At 37.9% G+C, this 24,915-nt stretch overlaps 1 protein-coding gene across 1 annotated transcript in view; it reads left to right on the top strand.

The window, feature by feature from the left end:
- Positions 1-24,915, top strand: part of znf512b (zinc finger protein 512B) — an 81,365-nt gene that overhangs the window by 41,519 nt on the left and 14,931 nt on the right. The window contains exons 3-11 of the mRNA XM_079801887.1: positions 9,814-9,893; positions 10,247-10,375; positions 11,554-11,738; positions 11,970-12,196; positions 14,042-14,113; positions 16,100-16,234; positions 17,131-17,258; positions 21,079-21,168; positions 24,672-24,770. Of these exons, the coding sequence (XP_079658013.1) occupies positions 9,814-9,893; positions 10,247-10,375; positions 11,554-11,738; positions 11,970-12,196; positions 14,042-14,113; positions 16,100-16,234; positions 17,131-17,258; positions 21,079-21,168; positions 24,672-24,770 (1,145 nt within the window). The remainder of the gene's footprint in view (positions 1-9,813; positions 9,894-10,246; positions 10,376-11,553; positions 11,739-11,969; positions 12,197-14,041; positions 14,114-16,099; positions 16,235-17,130; positions 17,259-21,078; positions 21,169-24,671; positions 24,771-24,915) is intronic.

The following is a 24,915-nucleotide window of genomic DNA, read 5'->3' as shown; positions in this document are numbered from 1 at the left end:
AAAGTTCAGTAATTGAACATCTTTCCTCATCAAGCCACACTATCATTCATGTCCATAGCCAAACAGTGCATGAGGAAGTGTAATATTTATGATTATGGGTTTTTTTCAGCTTGCCTTAGCAAACACCACTAATGAAAAAGTTTGCGTGTGTATTATTAAAGCAAACCTCTTTGGTAGTAATGTGTGTGTGTAGTACATCCACACTGGAAGCGGCCTGACAGATACTTAGACAAGTGGCTCTCATTCCCATAGCAACACAAACATGTCTTCCCTGAGAGCAACATTTTTTAATTATGCTCTTTATCTAAAGGACCTGTATATTTGCAAATTCATAAAATTCATACCTCATTTGCTCATCAGCAGAAGTGTCATAATGACGGACAAAATATTCTCAACTTAACTCCCATGTCATTTTCATGTGTTTACGTTCGTACTTCTTATCTCTTAAGTACTGTAGTGTTTACACGCACGCACGCACGCACGCACACACACACACACACACACACACACACACACATTTGTTTTCATGTTTTATGAGGAATTTCCATAGGCATACTGGTTTTTATACTGTACAAACTGTATATTCTATCCCCTAACCCTAAACCTACCCATCACAAAAAACTGAATCAGAGGAAACAGAAAACTCAAAAAACATTTAAAAAAAAACTCATAGTATGATTTATAAGCTGTTTTCCTCATGGGCACCAAACATTTTCCCCACAAGGTTAAAAATTACTGGTTCCTTGGTATTACTGGTTTTCTGGACATTTGGTCCCCATAACGTAGGGAATACCAGGTACACACACACACACACACACACACACACACACACACACAAACACACATGTTTGTTTTTGTGAAATGTGAGGACATTCCATAGGCGTAATGGTTTTTATACCGTACAAACCGTATTTTCTATCCCCTTACACTGCCCCTGCCCCAAAACCTAGCCCTCACAGGAGACTGTGCAGTTCACTTTCTGTGAAAAAAACCTTGTTCTGTGTGATTTATAAGCATTTTGAAAAGTGAGGACATGGGGAACGTCCTCATATTTCACCCTCTTTTTGTAATACCTGTGTCATACCCATGTCATTATACACATTTGTGTCCTGATAGTTCACGAAAACATGCCCACACATACACACACACACACACACACACACACACACACACACACACACACACACACACACACACACACACACACACACACACACACACACACACACACACACACACACACACACACACACACACACACACACACACACACACACTCAATACAGTCCTTATCTACCCGGCAAATGTCATATGTGTGCTTTAGCCTAATTCAACCTGAACAGATCTCTCTAATTCTCGTTATCATAAATAGTGTGCCTTCAAATCCACCCACAATAGCCTCTAGCCCAAGCATGGCTCTTCCTTTAACCTTCCCAAACATTATTTTAAAAAGCATATAATTTTGCTATTGACTTTCCTGGCCCTCCTAAGGCTGAGATCAAAGATTATGTTTAATCCCTTATCCAACAGGACTAAAACCACTAAACTAACAGGGATACCTCCAAAGAGAACCGCCTCAGGAATGTTTGTACTACATGATCTTTTTGGGTCAAATAATAGTATGAATCTAATTTTAAAACAGCTTAGAGAACCCAACATGTACAAAGAGGAGCGGTGAATTCACTAAACAGTTTAACACAAGCGTAAAACCCTTGACTTTATTCACAATCTAGCAATATGGCATTTTAATAGGCCATAATACAGTACGCACTGAAATTTAAAATGATATGTTTTGATATTTAGTATACCATTAACCAAAAGTTTGAAGATGGTAAGATTCTATTAAAAGAAGTCTCTTCTGATCACCAAGGCTGCATTTATTTGGTAATAAAAAAAACAGTAATATTGTGAAATATTATTTGTAATATATTTAAAATGTAATTTATTCCTGTGGCGAGAGGCGCCTTTTTTAAATAGATTTCTGATGGCAGAGAGCGTTATGCGCGCTGCTTAAGCGCACCGGGCGCCTCGCATTTTAGAAGGAGCGCTCTGAGCGCATACGTTGAAAAAAAATCAACTCTGAGTGGAAAAGCGCCCGACGTCATCATGTTTTTTTCTATTGTCCAATCGAATGAATGGAGAGGCGGGCCTTCCGTTGTGGCGGCCGTTACCTTGATGAGACTGACAGGACAGCTGATTCGGGGGTTTCCTAGCAACATAAAAAAAACGCAGCGCACTGCTATTTTCTAAATTGAAAAACGTCAACTAATAAAAGGCAGTGCGGTGCGCCTCGCGTTTTCGAACTTGAAAAACGCGTTCTGTGTGATCGGGGCCTAATACAGGATGTACAGTTGCCGTGGGTGCATTAATTTGAACCACAACAGACATTATGGGAGAGGCTTGATTAGGGCTGAACGATTTTGGAAAAAAATCTAATTGCGATTTTTTTTTTTAACCAATATTGCGATTGTGATTTAATATGCGATTATTTTTTAAACTCTTTATCTTCTGAATTATTCAACAATACATTATTGTATAGTAATGGTGGAAATCTTTAATTGGTACCTCACAATCCGATTCCGATTCTGGGAGTCATGATCCGATTCCAAAACAATTCTTGAACTTTTTCCTTATTAATTAATCTTATTAATTTATTAAAAACTTAAAATGTTTTTTATTATGATATATGTAATTATAAGCTTTTTAAAATAACTACACATTATAACATTTTAATTAAAACAATTGCATGTTAATAATTTTAAATATATAAACTAATATAGCTGCAAAACATAAAGTAGTAAATCATAAAGAGAAACAAAAAAACATATTACAAGCAATGAACAAAGAGTGCTTTCAGTAGGCTATTTAAGAGTGTCTGAACTGTGAGTGATTTTTCTCTTTCTCAGCTTTACTGTTGTTTGATTATTAATCATGACATCATAGACAGCGGGAGACCTGCATTCACACTAAGGGCCCTATTTTAACGATCTGAAACGCAAGTATCAAAGCGCGAAGCGCAAGTAACTTTGTGGGCGGGTCTCGGCACTGTTGCTATTTTCCCGGCGGGATAAATGGCTCTTGCGCCCGGCGCAAATCTAAAATGGGTTGGTCTGAAGTAGCTTCATTATTCATAGGTGTGGTTTGGGCATAACGTGAATAAACCAATCAGAGCGTCATCCAACATTCCCTTTAAAAGCAGGTGCGCAAGTTCCATTATGGATTGCTATTATTATGGCGTATTTACCAGGCGCACGCCAGGAGCGGTTCACAGCCGAGGAGACTGATGTGCTTGTAAGAGCAGTGAAAGACAGAGAAGTGAAGTTGTAATGTTGTACATTATGGTAAAGGTGATTTCACAGTCTTTTTTTTCAGCCTTTCAGTTTTTTCAGTTTTTCAGTCGATTTTTTTTCCTGGTTCTTTACGGACAAACCAATTTGTCAGATGTCCTTATATAGGCCTACATATATGTCTTGCCACTATTGGGCAAACAGGTCTTATCCTTAATTATTACAATTAGCCTGAATCATTTGTAAGCTAGATTTATGCCTATTTTTTCACATCTTCGTGGCACACCACAATGATTTCCGTCATCTCATGTGTTAATATTTTTTTTTTTTGTGTAACAATTTATGATTTGCAAAAATAACTGTTGCATCTGTGTAGATTACATGAGCAAAGTGTATGCGCGTTGTGCACGCTATACATTATGGTCAAGCATGCGCCCTTAAAATAGCATAATGAACAACGCGCAACGCGCCACTGACTTTAGACTAGGTTTTTTCTGGTCAGTGGCGCAATTGTTTAATGGAACAGCAGAATAGCACCAGGGATTGTTTGCGCCGGAACACGCCTCCTTTTTTGCGCTGAACCACCCAGGGAGCGCAAGTTCATTCACTAGTTTAGCGACGTGCTTCTGTGGAGGGAAAAGCGCGCTTTGCGCGGGTGCAAAATAGGAATGACACATGCGTCGGCGTACAAAGTCAATTGCGCTGGGTGCAAGATAGGGCCCTATTGCACAGATCTCTTTTGAAATATAAGATGTTTTTGCCCTGTCTGTTTAATTCATTAGACATTACTGATGGTGTTTACATTCATTTTGCGTCATAAAAGCATTTTGAGACGCGCACAGACGCGTGCTCGCGAGCACTCTTCACAATGCGCCGCGTGAGCATTTGAAATGGAAAGCCTTCTGTCAGTGAGTTTCTAACGACATGAATGAAGCCTTCGTTGAGCGTTTGTAAGGAAAATACCGGCGGGCGAGAACACACTGTAAGCGTGACATCAGTTTCTCACAGCGCTTATCCTGTGCAAAGAAGCCTGCGAATGTCATTGCAATTCGCGCCGTCAACCTTTCCGAACGTTATGACATATTATTTTATGGTTCGTGCGTGATTGTGTGTGTGTGTGTGTGTGTGTGTGTGTGTGTGTGTGTGTGTGTGTGTGTGTGTGTGAGAGAGAGAGATATATAATGGAAGCAATCAGAATACGGGTGTTTTTAAAACACACGCAGCGCCACAGCGCACCTGCAGTTAAAATCTAAGCTCAGAATCGATCCAGAATCATTGGAGAGATGATAGTAGCCTATAGTAGGAACAACACCATATTAGATAGATCAAACACAAATATTTTTTTTTTCTTTTAGGCCAGGCATATGATATGTGTAACGTGCCAAGTTTATGCTTCTTCTGCAGACTTTACTCTCGCGTGTCACGTGACCAGACTGTAATCGCAGCCTTTGCGGTTAGGAAATCGCGTTATAGCATATCGCGATATTATCGCAAATGCAATTAATTGTTCAGCCCTAGGCTTGATACAGCGCATGACATGCAGATAACTTTAAAGGGTAACTAAACCCTAAAACAACTTTTTTTAGTTAATGATCTGCAAGACTGGGGCTTTATTAGTGCTGTGTTCATTGATTTGAGGAAATGTTTTGACATTTGGGTATAAAGTGTTTTAATTCTACAATATATGGTGTAAAAACGTCTGAGTGCTGCCCTCTTAAGGTTGAACGGTGGCTACTGCAGTTGAATTTTCCTATTGGATGTGTTTGCCATCGTAACGGCTCACTACCCACACCCTAAGAAATGTTTTCCCGTGATCACATGATGAGAACGGCTTCATTCCACTATGAACTCTCATGTTGCATGAAGTAGAAACATTATGAATGAAACTTACTTGACACATGCTTTAACATTCTAATGAAGAAAATGCGGTTAAATAATGCAGTTGTCAGTACACATCAGGCTTTTCTTGCAATATTTTTGCCACCCGTCATGTGTACTCGTGCATGAGATGCGCTTTCAAACCCTGACACACAAGTGGTTGCCGTAGTAACGAACAACAATACCTTAACGTGCTGGCGTATATAGTCTAACTTTTATTTGAGGAAATCTGTACATAATAAGCTATTAGGTTTGAACTTATTGGTCCTGGGCTGCCTATTGATTCAGTTAATTTTGAAAAAAAATACATTGCATGTATCTGATCTATTTTTAGTATTCGGTATAAGGATTTGGCTGTTCATAGATGGGTCAGTGGTCCCATTCTCCCATTCAGTGCTGGCATCGGGAGTTAACGCAGTTTGAGCCAGCGGCTCTAATTGATAAGGCTCTGGCCCTGTGTCCACAGACAATTCACCCTCTTCCACTTCATGTGAAGGTGGGGGAGAAAAGTCCTCTACTTCGAATGACCGCTCTGTTGCAAAGCTACTGGCATCACTCCAGTCATTCTCCATCTTTGCGAGTCAGACAGCTGTCAATCAATCCGCCACTGCGGGTCTCAGGTGCACGCCCCCCACTCAGCCCCGCCCTTGGTTCGTCCCCTCTGTCTCCGCTGGGCTCTGCCTACTTTTCCAGCATTTTTCAATTATTGCCAGTGGGTGGATTTAGGCTAGTTGAGTTACCCTTTAAAGAAACTTTAGTAGCCTAGTAGGTATATGTTTTTAGTATAATGCTGTCACGTAACAAATCTGCTTCAAAGGTAGGGTTTTTTGTGTTTTTTTGCACATTTAATTGATCTTTTATAACATTTATGTAATTTGGGTTGCTTGGCTGCTTCCTTATTAAGGTCCAGAAATTCGTCAAGTTTTTCGTCAGGTGTCTTTTTTAATTATATGATGTCACTACGTTGCTTGACGCCAGCCAATCGCTACATTGCGGATCGTGGTTTCGAGTATCGATGCATCTGCCCATTTCAGGGGACACTTTTAATCCAGACAATTTAATCCAGATATTTGAATCCAATCCGTTTGAAGTACCAAATTAGCCAGAGATCAGTTATCACGATTAAAAGATCTGGGATCTGTCAAATCATCTCAGATGTATAAAGTGAGGTACGAAGAACGGACCCCTGGACTTTACATTGTGTTTTGTTTATGTTTGTGCGTCCGTGAGGGGCTGCCACTTTACTTTCGTTTTGTGTTTGTTTATTTTACGATCAAAGTATTGTGTAAAACGTTCGCCAGTTCCCTCCTCCGTCTTCCCTTGTCAACAAACCTCGCTACGGTCAATTATGATTATTTAAGATTTTGTGGTTTTTAACACACAAACGGGTCTAGCCATTAGTGAGGAGAAGAGAAAAAGAGCAAACCAGCCGTTCCTACTGCTCAGATGTGAAAAGGGGCTGATAGCAGGATTCGGTGACATTTAATTAGCACGTTGTCTGGTCTCAGACCCGCCCTTCCTCCCCCTGCTCTGTACTCTCCCAGCGTTCTGTACCCCTCCCACACACTTCTGTGGAGAGTTGCAGGGCTGGCAGAGCCGCTGTGATGGAGGACACGGCTAATTGTGAATGAGAGGAGTGTGCCAGTGAAGGAGTCTGCCCTCCATACACAGAGAGAAAGAGAATTTAGCAGAAAAGTGTGTGTGTGTGTGTGTGTGTGTGTGTGTGTGTGTGTGTGTGTGTGTGTGTGTGTGTGTGTGTGTGTGTGTGTGTGTGTGTGTGTGTGTGTGTGTGTGTGTGTGTGTGTGTGTGTGTGTGTGTGTGTGTGATTCTTAAAGGGATAGTTCACCCAAAATTGAAAATTCTGTCTGTGTTCAAAATCGCCCCCTATACCCTCATTCACTAGTCCCTACATTACTCCACTAATATAGTCCACTTGAAGGAGTGAATGAAAATAAGTGAGTGAATTCAGACACTGAGTGTGCTGGAAGGGCCACCAGTTTTGCATAAATTGTGCTTGCTGATTAATAATAATTTGAATCTTAGAAAACTGGCAGCTTCAGTTAGCCTAGAAATCTAGACGCACCCTAGCGGCAGCAAATATAATTTGCAGTCAGGGTAGTCTAGCAACTCTCCGTTGGCTTGCGAGCTGGAAAAAACAAACTCTGGTCAGGCCAAGACGTGTCCGGAATTTTGCCAACCGGATACGGAAAGTTTAATCTATCAACTAGCTCCGCTTCACCTTCTTCGTTGCTCTGGTTGGTTGTAGAGCTATCCTATTGCGTGCAGAGGGAATTTGAAAGACAACCGTTTATCCTGCCCCTCAGATTGAGCCCTGCCAATGTTGAGTTCCCAGACTCAATGGGTCTGGCTCGTCAGGCTAAGCTCCAGTAGTAATAAAAGGATTTATCTTAAACTCTGTCATGGAAACTAGCATGAATAAAACGTAATTTTGTACCTTAAACAATTTATTAATCAATTAAAAAGGAATTTATACCTCTATTATATTATGCTGTAGCCATGATAAAATGCACGATAAAACACGGCTATGACCGCTTCACCCAACAGTTCTGTGTATCACTGCACAACACCCTTAGCAACCACTCTTAGCAACGTAAACATATGTTTGTTCTCATTTATATTGTTCATTGAAGTTCACTGTATTATATAGAAGAGTATTGTGAGAGCGAGATCGAGTGAGCGAGTGTATTACCTGCATTAAGATGTAGCATTTTCCTTCAGGTCCATCCTATGTTCATAATAGAAAATCCATTTGAGTGTCTGCTGCGATATCTTGTCCTTTTAACAGTTAATGGTGCTAGTCAAAGTATTTGTCGGTTGCTTCTTGCTCCGTGTTCACAACAAGTTTTAGTCTCTTTCAATATAAAAGTCTTCGCTACTGACTGACTACCTCATGAAGACAGTCTTTGCCAATCTTATGGCATAATAATGTATAATAATAATCCCTGTAATAATGTTCTATTGCAGTTCACAGTTAGGGACTATTTTTTCCAGCGGAAGGAAGGTGATTTTAGTGATTTTAATTTATGCAAGTTGCATTGATACATATTTTTTGTATTTAATATTTGTATTGTGTAGTAACCATTTTATAAAAGCAATAAGGTACTCTAGGCTAGTGCTGTATCGTGAGTAAGTCAGGCACGGCCGCTTTGCAGCCTCTCATACCTTATTGCTTACATATCGCACTCCCCTGCGTGGAGTCATAAGTAATATGGGCTGTTACTACTAGTTTTGAGGGTGTATGACAAACATCTTGATTTTGAAGCTTGATCTGTCATTGTATCGAAAACAAGACTCCTTTTGTGTTCTAGGGATAACAGCAAATGGGTTTGGAATGACATGAGGTTGAGTAAATGAGAGAATTTTCATTTTTAGGCGGCCTATCCCTTTAACTCGAGGTGTGTGTCCTCCTAGTGCTGTGTCAAAGAAATGGCTGATTAATGGCTGATTTACTCTAGTCTGCGGAAGGCCTTTATCACTCTCATTTAAACACACACTCACTGCAGACAATTTGTCTGAAGGCACTTTGTAAGTGTCCTTATTATATAGTTGCTTAGCAGCCATAAGCCAGCAGGCCTCTATGGAGAATTAGTGTGTAATTATCTGCCGTTTGCTCAATGTTTTGACCTTGCCACCGTTAGTATGGATTTGCGGCAACCTTCCGTGACCTCCGCCAACCAGAAAGCCAACACATGCTATCATCTTCTGTTCTCCTGGGACTTGCATGAAATAAGCAATGGCACTAATTTGTACGCAGAATGCATCTGCAATTGACTGTGTCTCTAAATGTTCGTTCAGCCTCACTAAAGTCCCAGAGGGGACGTCTGGAACATATGGAGAGCTGCCATGTTGAGAGGTGTTGAGGGGAGTTTCTGAGCCAATCATTAATCTGAAGTAAGGTTAATGGTTCTTCTTTGATAAAATCAATGTGTTTTAAGGAGGAGAGGATAAGATTGGAATTCCATAGAAACCACCATGAAGTCATTGACTTTCTTATTCACTTTTCTGCTCTTATTTTGTCAGTGCATGATATTTAAAAAAAAAACTGGTTTATAATTTTTTATTTAATATCTTTCCTTTCCATTGTTTTCTCCATACCTGGGTGGATAATATACTAATGGTAACAGTTCCAAAACAGCTAAAATGGCCCCAAAAGACACTTTTTTGACACTAAAGTCACAACTCAATAAACCCCACAGATGAACCACATGTAGAGTAACTATGGACATGTAACATTTGACAACCACAAAGTGTCCAAACACTTATTTTTGTGAAATGTATTGCTTTAAAAGTGTGTTTGTGCTATATTTCTTTCAAATAAATAAATATCACTTGCTTTGACATTTTGTTATATACTGCCAAGACATTCATGTTAAATGTCCAAATACTTTTTATACCACTGTAGTATATAGGAATTGTATTCGATGACTGTTGTAGAAATGTAGTATTTCTAAAATCTTGCCAAAAGTAATTTAACAATGGTAATGTTAATGTAATAAAGTTAACAGAAAATAACGACAGTAGATGTGAGAAAAAAGTTATGGATAGATAAAACATACACTATATATATGCATCACATCACATTATAACATGGGTTGGAAATGTTCTTTCATACTGATATTTTCTCAGGTTCCTCCTACAATGAGAAATCCGAAGGCAAGAAGAAAGGGCGTCCACGTGTGGAGATGCAGGAGCTGCGCATTATTCCCGTGAGTAAAGCAATAAAATGTCCATCTTGGCTGTTGATGAAGGAGTGAAGCTACACCAGATTGAGATTCCGGGTGTTTTTTTATGCCATTTGTGAACGAATAAAGGGACTTTCCAAACTATTTCCAACTGTTGTATTTGGAGGACGAACATGTCACAGAGGGCTGTGTGTAAAAGTTTCTAATGCCTCTTCTGTGTGTGTGTGTGTGTGTGTGTGTGTGTGTGTGTGTGTGTGTGTGTGTGTGTGTGTGTGTGTGTGTGTGTGTGTGTGTGTGTGTGTGTGTGTGTGTGTGTGTGTGTGTGTGTGTGTGTGTGTGTGTGTGTGTGTGTGTGTGTGTGTGTTTCTCTCACGCAGGCCCATATGATGGTTCAGTGGAAAGAGGAGTTTAAGAGTCGTTCCAGGGTGAAATGTCCAAGCTCAGGCTGCTGGTTGGAATTCCCCAGTATTTACGGACTTAAATATCACTATCAGCGATGCCAAGGGGTAAAACCTGAAATCCAAACTACATTCTTACACTGCAAAACCAATGTATGCAACCAACTCATTAATATATTCATTAATAGTTATGTACAAAACTGCATTTATTTAAAATCAGTATGTTGTTTGAACAGCTACTCAACTAGTCAGTCAGTCATAAGAAGCCCTTTAAAATTAAGCTTGTTTTATGTAAATGTAATTGTTTTGAAGTTAGCAGATTTGAAAAGTAGTGTTTTTGTGGCTGACTGGCCATTTTTTTATTTTTAAGAGTAATTTAGAGACACAACTTCTTTAAGGGTTTTAGTATGCTAAGCACAGAACACTAAAAACTCTATCCAAAACATTGGGAGGAGGCTTTAAATAGATCCCCTTTACAAATATATTAGAAATATATCACACCTAAAATATATTTTTAATTATACATGCATGTATACACTATTAATATTGTTTAAGTTTGAGGTGGGTAAGATTCTTATGCTCACAATTTATATGACCTTTGTATGCTCAAAAATAAAATAAAAACAGTAATGTTATAAAATAAATGTTCAATGCTAAATAAGTGTTTGCTATTTTAATATATATTTTTTAAAATGTAATTTATTCCTGTGGTCAAAGCTGAATTTTCAGCATCATTACTCCAGTCTTCAGTGTCACATGATCCTTCAGAAATCATTCTGATGTGATGATTTGATGATCAGGAAACATTTTATAATGATCATCATCATTCTGGTTTGAAAACAGTTGAGCTGCTTCATATTTTTGTGAAAACTAATTCTTTAAAGAATAAAAAGTTCAAAAGAACAGCATTTATTTGAAATGTAATTTTATTTAATAAATGTCTCTTTTAATCAATTTAATGCATCCTTGCAGAATAAAATTATTTCTTAAAAAATGAAATCTTACTGACCCCAAGATTTTGAATTCGATTTAGAATTTAGTTTAAAGAATAAAATATAACATATTTATTTATTTATTAATATATAACGTATAATTAATATAGAAAGCATAAAAGTCAAACTACTTGACCTAACAAGTCAATGACAGGTCAACTAGTCAACCATCTTGACCAATCCCTACTTAAGTCTTTTTCACTTAGATCCGAGACCTATAGCACTTGAACTTACTTTGTGTGTGTGTGTGTGTGTGTGTGTGTGTGTGTGTGTGTGTGTGTGTGTGGCGTTCAGGCGACCATAGCAGAGAAGCTGAGTCACAGATGCCCGTACTGTGAGGCTGTATTTGCCACCAAGGTGCGTCTTCAGAAGCACAAGCTGTGGAATCATCCAGAAAGGGCCACATTGGAGACCAAATCCGATACCAAGTCCGAACCCAAACAGCAGAAAAGCCCTGTGAAGGGAAATGCCAAAAAAAGGTTTGAAAGCTCAATACCCTTTTCCTGAATAACCTTGCGCATGAATCATTTCTGCAGCAAATTTGATTGCGCTTTTTTAATTTTTGAACACACAGCAAAAATCGCTTCAGGACATGACTTGTTTTCCACACTGCCATAATTAAGTTCCAGATGAAGTCCTCTTGTGTCGCTATGGTACCAGTTCTCTGAGGATTGACTTTAATAATCTGTGTTCCCTGTGCTCCCTCTCAGGCCCATGGAGAACAGCCCTCTATCACCCGTATTTTTCAAGGTGAAGAAGACCCAGGAGGTGTCGCAGTCCTTACAGAATGGGGAATGCGCCTCCCAAAGGCCGGACAGGAGACAGCAGCACAGCTCCGAGCAGCAGGGGACGTCCTTAGATGCAGGGGGCAGTGAGAGCGAGGGGGACAGTCTGCCCCCACCCTTCCAGGAGGAGGACCCTGAGAGAATGAAGCACAGTAAGATTGCTACACACTGAGATTAATGCTGTGCATGAAAGTAGCCGAAACCTGTCCATGGACATGGGAATATTCTTTGAAGTATCTTGGTTTACCACATGTAATACCATAATACATGAATATGGTAATCATTCAGCACCAATAACTATAAGTCTTTAGTTAAGGCCAGTGTGAGAGAGTTTTGGGCCAGTTACATCATGCACAAGCATATTTTTGCCTTGCAAACTTAAACATTTGTTTTTCTGTGACTTTTGGATGTGAATTCTGCTTTTTAACTCTTTTAAACTTCACAGATAGTTAATGAACTTGTCAACACAAGTTGTTTTGTGATGTTTGTGATGACTTATGTTCTTTACAAAAAAGATGTGTAAAATGATATAATAACAAATATATATTAAATATATAAATTAAAAATTATACATTTAAAATGATAAATGTGAATATAAAAGTATACATTTCAATAAAATGTTATATTTTCTTTATTCATAACTTTTTGTGTTGTTAACGTTTTACTAGTGAAAATGCGGCCAAAAAAGTTACATTCTTTAAGTTCTTTACAAAAAAATAAAACACTTTATACTGTGTATGTGTAGAAATGTATAATAAATATTAAAAAAGGTATTAAAATATACATTAAATAATAAATATGTAAAAATATGTAAAAAAAAAAATATGTAAAAAAAATATATATATTACTTTTTCATTCAATTTTAAAATTGTATTCATAATTGTTGCCAATAAAGATGTTACATTCTTTAAATTATTTACAAAAAAGAAACACTGTATATTGTGTAGAAATGTATAATGAATAATGTTTCTAAAATAATTTTCAAGTAAATGTTAAATAATAATGTAAATACATGTAAATATAAAAATATACATTTAATGTCAATTTAAAAAAAAATTTTTTTTTTGAATTGTGTTGTTGGCAGTGAAAATGTTACATTCTTTAATTTTTTACAAAAAGAAACACTTTATACTGTGTAGAAATGTATAATGAATAATGTTTCTAAAATAATTTTCAAATGAATGTTAAATAATAAATATAAATTCATGTTTCACTGAGCAACACAACAGAGGTTATGTTGGTAATACATAACCAAAAGTTCCACCATCTAGAAAAATAGTTCCACTCAAAAAGATGAAGCTCCTAGTACTTCAAACTGTACTGCAATTTCCAGGGTTTGATCTCAACATGTTTTCATGAACACATCCCAGAAATGCCCTCATTGACATCTGTAGGAAATGGTGGCCTGGCCCTTTAAGCAGCAGTGTGTAAGTGCTCTGTGCTAGATCCGAGGGCTGAGGGCTGCTGGTCATTAAGTCTCTCTGGTACCTGGTGGCGGCTGCTGTCTCTGTCTCTGCCTGGCAGAGACGCAGTGTGTCGAGATGTCGACGTGGCTCATGCTGTGAGTCCGCTATTTATGGCCTTTGTTTGGGTACACGATCCCTTCGTTTGTTGTTCCATGCCCAAGCCAGAGGCGAGGACAGTGTGTGTGCATCTGTGCGTGTGTAGATGTCTGAAATGTCAAGAAAAAAGCACTAGAGCAGCTGTGTTTGTGTGACATAAGTTGACAATCAAAGGCTATGCTAACACATAGAAATGGATATCAGATCTCTGCTCCCATGACTGGTTCCTGAAGCTTGTGTGCTTCTCCACATGAGGAACCGCAGCATGTGCAACAGCAGGTGCTTTGGTGTGTTGAAGTTTGAGCATCATTAATGAGAGTGTAAATTACAGCAGTTGCTTATGAGCGTTGTCATAGAGCCAACCATGAATGTAGCTCTTTGCCATATTATTGAGATGTTTGACCTCTTGTTGTTGTTCTTCTCCATTTGAGCCAGGGAGGAAGCAGAAAACTCCAAAGAAGTTCACCGGGGAGCAGCCGTCTATTTCAGGAACATTCGGTTTGAAAGGTAACACAAACACACACACACACACACACACACACACACACACACACACACACACACACACACACACACACACACACACACACACACACACACACACACACAAGTTTTTCTTAAGTCTGACTTCAGTATTATTAAAGTGAATGAGTATTACTATAGACCAGTGTTGGGTGTAATGTATTACTAAGTAATTCATTACCTTTTCCTTGAAAACATCAAAATGTAACATCTAATGTTAAAATGAATGTTTTTAACGTCAATTAAATACTTATATTGTTCAACTGGTTGAGGTTGATATAGGATAAGTAATTAGTAATAAGTAATCCAATACTTTTTAGTAATCTAAATACACTGTTGAATATGTAATTAATTGCTAGTAATTAATTATGTTTTTAGTAACTTACCGTACACTGTTATAAACTAACTTTAACCCTTTACTCTTTTTACCATTTTATGTGAAAATATTATTTTGTCCCTTTATGAACTTCCACGTTAAGTTAATAAAACCTGAAACACACACACATACACACTCTTCCTATTCCTCCAGCCAGTAAATATTTTTTTTTATTAAGGACCAATAATTGTCCTCTGGATTTGATTTTGAGAGGGATTTGGCACACTTTTGTAGCCATAAAAATATAAAATGTAAACAGTCAGTGAACAAGTATGGCAGTTAAAACCAAACAAATCAATCAACATCAAAAAGAAAAACATCTGTAAATATTTTATAACAGTATTGCTAAACACACTCACTGACCCAAGAGGTGGAGGTCTACAATGGTGGGGCCCAATTGAGCCTTGAAGTGGAGCTGCACCACAAGGCCCACTGAGCCCAGAGGTGGAGCTACACTACAAAACCTACTAAGCCTAGGTGCGGAGCTGCATCTTGGGGCCCACTGAGCCTAGAGGTGCAGCTGTACCAAAAGGACTGTAAATTCATGACTGATGTTTAAATCAGACCTTGCTTGATGCTCTATGACACTCCTTGCAGAGAATCTTTCCCAATTTTTAAGAGTTTTTGTATTGAACCAGTCCATCTTCAGACTCAAAAATGTTAACATTCACTATAGATTCATGTAATTGGTTCTAAGCCCATATTTTTTGTAATATTCGTAACTCTTCTAGGCCTAAAACACTTTACAGTAAGGCTATAATATTATACAAAAAGGTTATATGGTCATAATATGTTAGTTGAAGGATTAGCTCACTTCAAAGTGAAAATTTCCTGACAATTTACTCGACCCCATCTCATCTAAGATGTTCATGTCTAGGTGGATTAGATACATGGGCTGAGTACGGTTTGTCCCACAAACTGCACAACTCATTGTGCAAATTGGGAATAAATGGTAAGCACAGGCACTGAGGCTGAGCCCTGTGTTACAGGAAGAGCTCATCTAATTTGCTTTTTACTTGCGTTTCCTGCTTTTTCAGAAAGCTGACTCGTGTTATGCACTTACTATTTAATTTTCTCCTGCATTTTTGTCACTTTTAGTGGAATTTTTGCATTAGCTGTCATTAATTTATTTAGAAAAGCCAAACTCTTACATTAAGGGAAGTTACTGCCTCACAGTGGCGTTTGTTGTGAGAAGTTTGTTGTATCTGAAGTAAATCTGTCAGACATTGACTTTCAGAAAATAGTCCAGGTTTCCATTCAATAAATACCCCTTGATATTTCAGTGGTATTTTTGCTCCTGTGTGTTTATAATTAGCAACCTTATACTCCTTGATAATAATTACCCCCTGTTGGTGCTAATAGGGGGTCTGTAAGGTCTTTTCTAGAAGTGTTTCATTTCCTGTTGAAGTTATAATGGTACATGTTCAAGAAGCATTGCACCACAAGACACACAACACAACAAGTCTCTTTGACCACCTGGAGAATTTGAGAGTTTCATTTCCTCATTTGTTCTTTGTTTGTTCTTTTTAGTGGCATTTTTTTTTTCTTGTGAGGTCTCTGCTTCCCCTGAATGTAATTTGTTATGTGTTGTACAGGAATGAATAAGGTGGAGGAGAAGTTAAAAGCAGGTCGGATGAAGAGGGCGGAAGGGACTTTGTTCACAGAGGAGACACAGAGGAAGCAGTCGGTTCAAGCTCACAACAGAAAAGAACCTGCTGCCATCAGTTCAGGTCTCTCTCTCTCTCTCTCTCTCTCTCTCTCTCTCTCTCTCTCTCTCTCTCTCGCTCTCTCTCTCTCTCTCTCTCTCTCTCGCTCTCTCTCTGCATGGCCCGTATCAAAATAACTCATATAAAGCAAAATTACAATAGTACAAATCGAGTAAATAAGTACTATTATCAAATAAATATAAAACAATAAAATATGAATCCAATTAATGTGCAATAAAGTAATACAATTATGCAAATTAGTAATAATTGGTAGTACTAATAAATGTTTCTTGAGCAGCAAATCATCATATAATGATTTCTGAAGGATCATGTGAAGACTAGAGTAATGATGCTGAAAATTCAGCTTTGCCATCGCTGCGTGGCTGTGTGATCGTTTATATCGTATTATCGCACAGCTCTATACTATATACAATCGGATATATATTATATCCAAATTTAACCTCATTCATGCAGTGCACTCATGTAAAGTTATATATATACTATATAGCAAATCTCAACTGCTTGATTTTTTTATTTCATCACAAAATGTAACTATATTATCACCCAGCTTGCTAAATGCGACTGTAAAGAATGAAGATATAATAAACATGAATGTCATGATTTTCTATAAAGTTGCTTTAAAACAATGTGTAACGTGAGAAGGGCTTTAAAACATTTTTTGACTTGACAGAAATAAATTACATTTTAAAATATTTTAAAATAGGAAACCGTTATTTTAAATCTGAATAAACTGTCACATCACTGTTTTTACTGTATTTTTGATTAAATAAATTATTTTTGATCTTTGTGAACATAAAAGACTTTCAAAAACAATTTTAAAAAATCTTACCGACCCCAACCTTTGAACTGTAGTGTAACTTACATTATTGTGATCTTAATTAAATGTATTTCTGTCTCAGCGCCCCCTGCTGAAGCCCAGTGGCAGAACACCATCTCTGAGAGAGGGGAAGTGGTCTGTCCCACCTGCTCTGTTGTCACTCGCAAGACCGTCAACGGTCTTAAGAAGCACATGGAGATCTGTCAGAAGGTCAGGACTCACTTTGGACACCTGGACAACACTAGCGTATAGGCTTAGACACATTATTTAACAAATTACTCTCAACATTCCCAATGGAACAATTTGTTTAACCCTTAAAGGATTAGTTCACTTTAAAATGAATATTACCCCATGATTTACTAACCTTTAAGCCATCCTAGGTGCGTATGACTTTCTTCTTTCTGATGAACACAATCAGAGTTATATTAATAAATATCCTGGCACTTTAAAAGCCCTCCTCCTCATTCATTTTGTAAAGTTAGACATCAACCTTCATAGTATTCCTCAGTCTATTCATTATAAACAATATAACAAGAAAAAGAAAAATTATAAAAGAATGCCTGTTTTCTTATTAACGTTTTGTAAAAACTGTATAAAAAAAATGAAAAAAACTGATCTGCTCAAATTGAACCCTTCCAAGTTCCAAAAGGTAAACAAGAAATTCACTTTATTTTATTCTTTTGTATAGTTAAAATTTGGTACATTTTTACATGTACATGTATGTAATAATTTTTTTAGGTGTTTAAAGGTGCAGTGTGTAATATTTGAGGATCTATTGACAGAAATGCAATATAATATACATCACTATGTTTTCAGTGGTGTATAAAGACCTTACATAATGAACCGTTATGTTTTTATTTCCTTAGAAGAATCATGTCATACACCGCGGGTCCCCTTAGAGAGAAGTTGCTATTTTGCGTCATCATGTTTCTACAGTAGCCCTAAATGGACAAACTGCTCTACAGAGCGCTAGCTAGTCTCTGCTGTCTCAGACGACAACATCTTTGTCCTGTGTAGTCTACCGTAGCTTCTATATTTGTTCCGAAAGGGAGGGATGAGCAGTGGGTGATTGCAATTCACAACCTCACCGCTAGATGCCACTAAAATGTTGACACTGCACCTTTAAGGGTTAAAGGTGGAGTTTATGTTGGTTTGGGCATCCGACCAGTGTGATTCCAACCCAGTGGCATCCCAATGGAGTTTAAGATCTGTTGGACAAAAAGCAAACAGGAATTGTGTTTGGAAAACCTACTTGGTGGTGAAGAATGACTCACTTTACCTTTGAATCAAACCCATTGGTCCCTGCGAGAGAAACATGGTTTCCTGCCTTCCGCCAATTCACTCTATCCAGCAACCATTAAATCTAACGTATTACATGTAACAAGATATCTAGTTAGATACCACCACAGACCGCTGGCATTGACGTTTGCATTGACATTCCCACCTGAAGGTCTTTTTCCTCAGGTATTAATAACCTAAACTGCCCTGGTGGACTTTGGTGGATTGTGCTGTACGTACAGCCCCGATCATCTGATGAAGACAACATCTGTCTCAGTTTTCTAAACACAACAAACATAATGTAACAGATGTGCTCAAGCTCTTCCATATGAAGGACAAGGCCTTATTCATGAAACACAAACAGAAAGAATTTCTGAATGTAAATCATATGTGAAAACATTCTTACGTAAATTGTCACGTTGAATTCATCTGGGCGGTTTATGTAAGAACGGATTTATGAGTGATTTAAACAGAAATTTGTTCTTTCTGAGGCAGAAAAAAACGAAAGAGACAGAATCAAACCTTTAATGTATTACTCTCCCTCTGTTGTTTATACAACCAAACCGCAGAGGAAGTGGAGAGGAGAATGTTTCAGGCATGCAATTAGACACCTCTCTCTCGGGACCTCGCGCATGGGGCCAGAGGGAGTCATTAGGGGCATTTTATTGATTGAGTGTCTGTGAGAGCGATGCAATGAGTGGCCCTACCCAGTGTGCATCTGGAGTAGAGTCTTATGGTGCCAGCCCAGTGTAAAGCACAACTCTATAAAAATGATGACATGTCTATTAAAGGGGGAATCGATCGGCTGCGTTATTGCGGGGTCACAAGTAATTGTAGTTTCTCCAGGCTCTTCCTCAGCCCTGCGTGAAATCAATGATAGCTGTGATGGGCATTAAGGGAGAAGACGTTTTACGGCAAAGAAAATGTATTAAAATGATAATCGTTGACCTTATTTTCTCATTTGTGTTTTTGTGTATGTCCATGCAGAAATGTGTACTTTTATTCAGCAAGAATGCCTTAAATTGACCAAAAGTGCCAGGAAAGACATGTATAATGTTACAAAAGATTTGTATTTCAAATATTCATCAAATAATCCTGAAAAACGTAGCAAGAAGCAAATTGTCGACAGAATGTTCACACACCTTCAGTTATTCACATGCTTTAATTCAAAATACAACCCATCTGATTATACAGATGTCACTTGCTTTATTGCACACACATGGTTACATTGTCATCAAATGAATTTTGTCTCTGGTTTGATTGTTTCTATTGTTCTGCTCATTTGTAAGTTGCTTTGGATAAAAGCGTCTGCTAAAAGATTAAATGTAAATGTAATGTCTCTCGCATAAACTGAATAGGTCAAACAGGAATGAATGTTCCATCTGTAATCTATCTGTAATGCTGCCTGTTACCAAACACATGACCCAAAGATTATATCTTATTGATCAGTGCGTTCATTTTCACCAATTAAAGAATAAGAGTGTCCAAAAAATGTGAATGTTTTTTTGTTGTTGGATTAAATTATGCCAGTAGTAAAAGTCCATGGCAGCTATGCTTTTTCATGGTGAAAATGTGCCTTTAATTTGTTAATATATATATATAGTGCTGTCAATCGATTTAAACATTTAACTAGATTAATCAATTTCTTTTCTGTGATTAATTGCAATTAAAAACACTTACATTTTTAATATAAGTTTTAATATTTTACTATGTAATAATTTCACAGTCAATCTCCAAATGAATAGAAGACAGTATATTTTAAATATTTGTCGTAATGGCATCTTTTTATGAATGAAGGCCATCATCACTGATACTAATACTGCTACTGATGTCTATTAATTTTTTTTCTTTTTTTTCAGTTTTAAACATTAATTATAGCCATTCAACATTACAGTGTAATTGAAAGCTATATTTTTTTATTTTTTTATAAGGCTTCAAAAATTAATTTAAGTGAACTTAAATCAGTCCTCACATAAACCCATAATAATTGTCATATTTACTTGTGCCCTGTGAAATATACTGAAATTGAATAAAGTTATCAAACAGTCTTCACTGCATATATTATACATTAAATATAGACAAATCCTTATTAAAGCTCTTAAAGTTTCTTAGTCAAGAGCAGGGAGTAATTTTCTGTTACCTTTGTTATCGCTGTCTGTGCGCACGATACTGGCGCGGGTCTTTTGCATCGTGTGTGTGTCAGCACATTCACAGACAGGGCGTTCTCTTTTGTCTTGTCGTGCTTGAATGGTTTAACAGCATTTGCATGAATAAGAGTGTGATCATGTAATGTAACGCTAGCCAAAGGATGACAGAAAAAACAGATGTTGCGTTAATTGCATGAAATATTTTTAACACGTTAAACTGAAAAAATGAATTGCATGCATTAACGCGTTGACCTTAATCTTGTTTAAATATAAGCTGATTATAAAAGGTCAAGTGTGTAATTTCTGTTCCATTAGTATAACCAAAAAAATCAATCAAAAAATGTCAACTAGTTGTTGTGTGGGGCTGGTTGGGAATATTTTTATACTTTTCTGGTAAATAAACCTACAAAATCCTACAAATGACTTTCACAGTTCACAATATACAGCACAAATACCACTATAATGTGCACCATTTATTTTACATTAATAAGTCAAGTATGTATCATTGTAATTGTGAATATGAAATATAAATGTCACATTAAGAACCCATGATTTCATGATATTTGATGTTGACTTCATAAACTGTGGTCTTTTTTTTCTTATAGCTGCGGGACGCTCTCAAATGTCAGCAGTGTCAGAAACAGTTCCGATCCAAAGCTGGACTCGATTACCACTGCATGGCTGACCACACTAAGGTGAGCGACAGTGCCAGAACAAATGTTTACTTCATCTTTTTTTATAAGAATTCAGCTACGGATCTATAGTACATCTCAACTCCAAGATGTCAAAATTGATTCGAAATACTGTTATTTATCCGTTAAAATTGCACTTTTAATTCGTTCTCCAGAGAAATTTCCGGCTTTCCGTGTTTTCACTGATATATACGGTGTGTGGGGGGGGGGGGACGCAATGACACATCTTCTGAAAGAGTACTGAATCTCCAGATCAAAACATGTGCGAAGTAGAAGCAGAAACAAGCGATATCTTATGTAATCATATTCAAACTGCCTAATATTACTGAACAAAAATGTCGACCCAGGACAAGGACATGGACTCGATTTACTCCATCTGTGTTTTGGTCATCGTTCTGAATCTGATCCAGATGTAGTCTTTGACAAAAGAGGATTTTTTTTATGACAAAATATAGCTTTTTTTATGAAACATTCAAGTGTTGATAAAAAAAGAATAACATTTTGTGCGGAGGATCTGTTCTTTCTTTTGATATATTGCGTGTTCAAATATTCATACAACAAAATATTTGGGGGCCATGAAATCTTTGTGGAAAAAAAATTATCAAAAAAAAAGAGAAAGAGTTAGCATCAAGATGTTTTATGTTCAAAGTAAAAAGGCACTTTTACCTGGTTGAAAAAAAAATTACATGCTGAAACTATAGTATAATATAGCCTATATGAAATGTGCTTTTAATGCGAACCAACAGTGGTAGACATATTTCAATCCTTTTAATGAACTAGTGGAGCTGTGTGTGTACAGTATGTGCAGCGGAGCAGTGTTTAATAATACATTCAGTGACCACTACAGAGACCAGTGGCTGCCCTACGTCCACATCGGCCTCTAATCTCTACTACTATATCTGACACCACCTCTATACTCCAGCATCACTTTAAAACCTAAAGCATCCATTAGGCTCTAACCATTTACTGCACATATGGGAAAAGGTCTAGCTCACGTCTTCTTGCAGCATTTCAAATGCAATGATTGTCTCCTATTCCCCAGGCTTATTTCTCTACTGTAATAATGTCCTCAGCATTCCTAAGCTATTAACACCGTTCCTGCCAGTAATCTTTGCTTCACAGCAAATAATTGTAATCTGCCTTATGAGTAAAGTTCATCTGTTTATTCCAGTCGAATTCGCCAACATCTAAATAGGAACGGCAGATCCCGTAATGATGATGCCGTCCCTTGTGACCCTTGTGAGGTTTAGTGTAAAAACATGAGAGAGAAAAACTGGTTAAAGAGGGCCATGAGGATGTAAGCTCCATCTGCCAAGCTCAAGCATTAGCTGCAAACAATATTTCCAAAGAAATGTGTTAAATTATGCACAACCAAATGTCTCAGAAACAGTATGAAACATTAATGAGGATGTGCATTTCGGTCTGTGATTTTGTTATTTGAGCCAGGTGCTGAGTAGTCTGACTGAGCCAAACATTTGAGAATCAGCATAAGGTCTGGACCACATTACAGATCATTCCAGCCAAGAACCGCCCACTCAGACAGGAAGAGAACGTCAAGCGTGTGAAGCGATTTTGGGCCAGGTTGTCTAAAGATAGCGATGCATCAAAATGAGCATTTTTGGACAAAAGTGAAACTTCTGGACACACTTGTCCTGGAAAACAAAACGAAACAGAAACCAAAAATTTTCATTTCAACTTCACTTTTTTGGGACTAACTAAACATATTATAAATATTATAATATTTGTTCTTCCTTCAGATGGCATAACTACCCTAATCTCTTGACAACTTTTTAAATATACTGTACAAAACTGTTTGTGGATCGAAATTAGTTGTATTAATGGATCTTCCATCGTACAAAAAACTTTCAAAGGTCATAATTTTCAGTAATTCTGTAATTATCATAAAGCTGCTTGTTTTTTTTTTAATTATTATTATTAAGCGAAACTGTGAGTATTGATGTATTAATCAACCATGATTAATTTAGTGATTCCAGAAGTTTCAAGAACCAAGGAGCCAAGCCCAACCCCTGAAAAACAACCCCACACCACAACCCCCCCTCCACCAAACATTACACTTGGCACAATGAACTCATGTGAATGAGCACTGATTTGCCTCCGATTTCAGGCATTTGTCAGCGATTTCCACAAAACGGTCAATGAATGAAAATTGGGACTAAAATCATGCCGTGTGTCTGGCAATAGAGTCTCTACCAATCACAATGACTAGTACCTTTGAGCTTTATTGTTAATATATTAAAATAAGCAAACTCAATTATTAATTAATTTTTTTTTTTTTTTAAACACATAGAATTAAGATGTAAATTGAAATCATATTTATTTGTCCCCTCAACAACTAGTGTTGAAGAACATACAGTTCCAGTGAAAGGAACTCTAAATGCTTCAGCATACCAAGACATTTTGGACAATTTCATGCTCCCAACTTTGTGGGAACAGTTTGGGGATGGCCTCTTCTTTTCCAACATGACTGCACACCAGTGCACAAAGCAAGGTCCATAAAGGCATGGGTGAGGGAGTTTGGTGAGGAGGAACTTGACTGGCCTGCAAAGAGTCCTGACCTCAACCCAAAAGAACACCTTTGGGATGAATTAGAGCGGAGACTGAGAGCCAGGCCTTTTCGTCCAACAGCAGTGCCTGACCTCACAAATGCGCTTCTATAAGAATGGTCGATGGGCCCATAAACACACTCCTAAACCTTGTGGAAAGCCTTCCCAGAAGAGTTGAAGCTGTTATAGAATGCAAAGGGTGGGCCAACTCCATATTAAACCCTTCAAATAAAGAATAGGATGTCATTAAAGTTCATGTGCATGTAAAGGGAGGCGTCCCAAAACTTTTGGCAATATAGTTTGTAGACTATATCCTATTGTGTAATGTGTGACCCCCTGTCGCCAATACGTTGTGTAATGTGAACACATTAGCAACTAAATGGTACCTCAGACAGTTGAGTAGTGTGAGAAAAATAGGGATGACTGAAAACGTGCTGTGTGTTCCCGGCATCATCCGGGTACTGATCAGGCTCAACCCTGCTTAGATTGAGTGAGAAACCAGGCGAGAGCTGCTGGCTGATATAGTCAGATGATGCAGGATGCAGAGCATCTCTGTCACACATCGTCTGGGCCTCCTCATTATCAGCTCTCTGTTTTGTGTGCCTCTGTGTATTAGCTTTTTTTTGCATTTTAGGCTTAGTATTTGTTCACCTTCAGGTGTTCTGTTGAGGTGTCTAGTGTCCTGTTTAGATGCCTCTTATGTCTCATTTCCTCTGCTGATGTTTGGTCAACAGACCAAATACAGTGTTGTGTAAAGTGCAGTGAAGTCTGACAATTGTCGTTAACACGCCTTGAGTAATGGCCTTTCTATAAAGGTTTGAAGAGCGCAGGGCATCTGGCTTTCAGAAAGCAGTTATTGAAAGCACATTGTTGTAAAGAGTTGAGGAAGAGTTTCTGGAGAGACACTAATGTGTTGCATTGTATTTGTTTCCCATTTGTAAGCCCTCTGCAAGTGAAAATGTGTCTGGGGAGGAGCAGGAGGAGAGAGAGAGGCTACGCCGCGTCCTCAAACAGATGGGCAGAATCAAATGTCCCAACGAGGTAGGAATTCTGTCACTGGTGGCTGCCGCCTGTCTGTCTCCCTAGACGGCACTGTCTGTTCTCAATATGTCCTAATTTCTGTCTCTCACTTTCTCTGTAATGCCTATCTGTCTTTCTGTTTGCCTATTTACCTGTCTGTCTGTCT

This window comes from Gobio gobio, assembly GCF_949357685.1.
Source record: "Gobio gobio genome assembly, chromosome: 21".
NCBI classification, from domain to species: domain Eukaryota; kingdom Metazoa; phylum Chordata; class Actinopteri; order Cypriniformes; family Gobionidae; genus Gobio; species Gobio gobio.
This window is presented reverse-complemented; position numbering and strand designations above follow the sequence as displayed.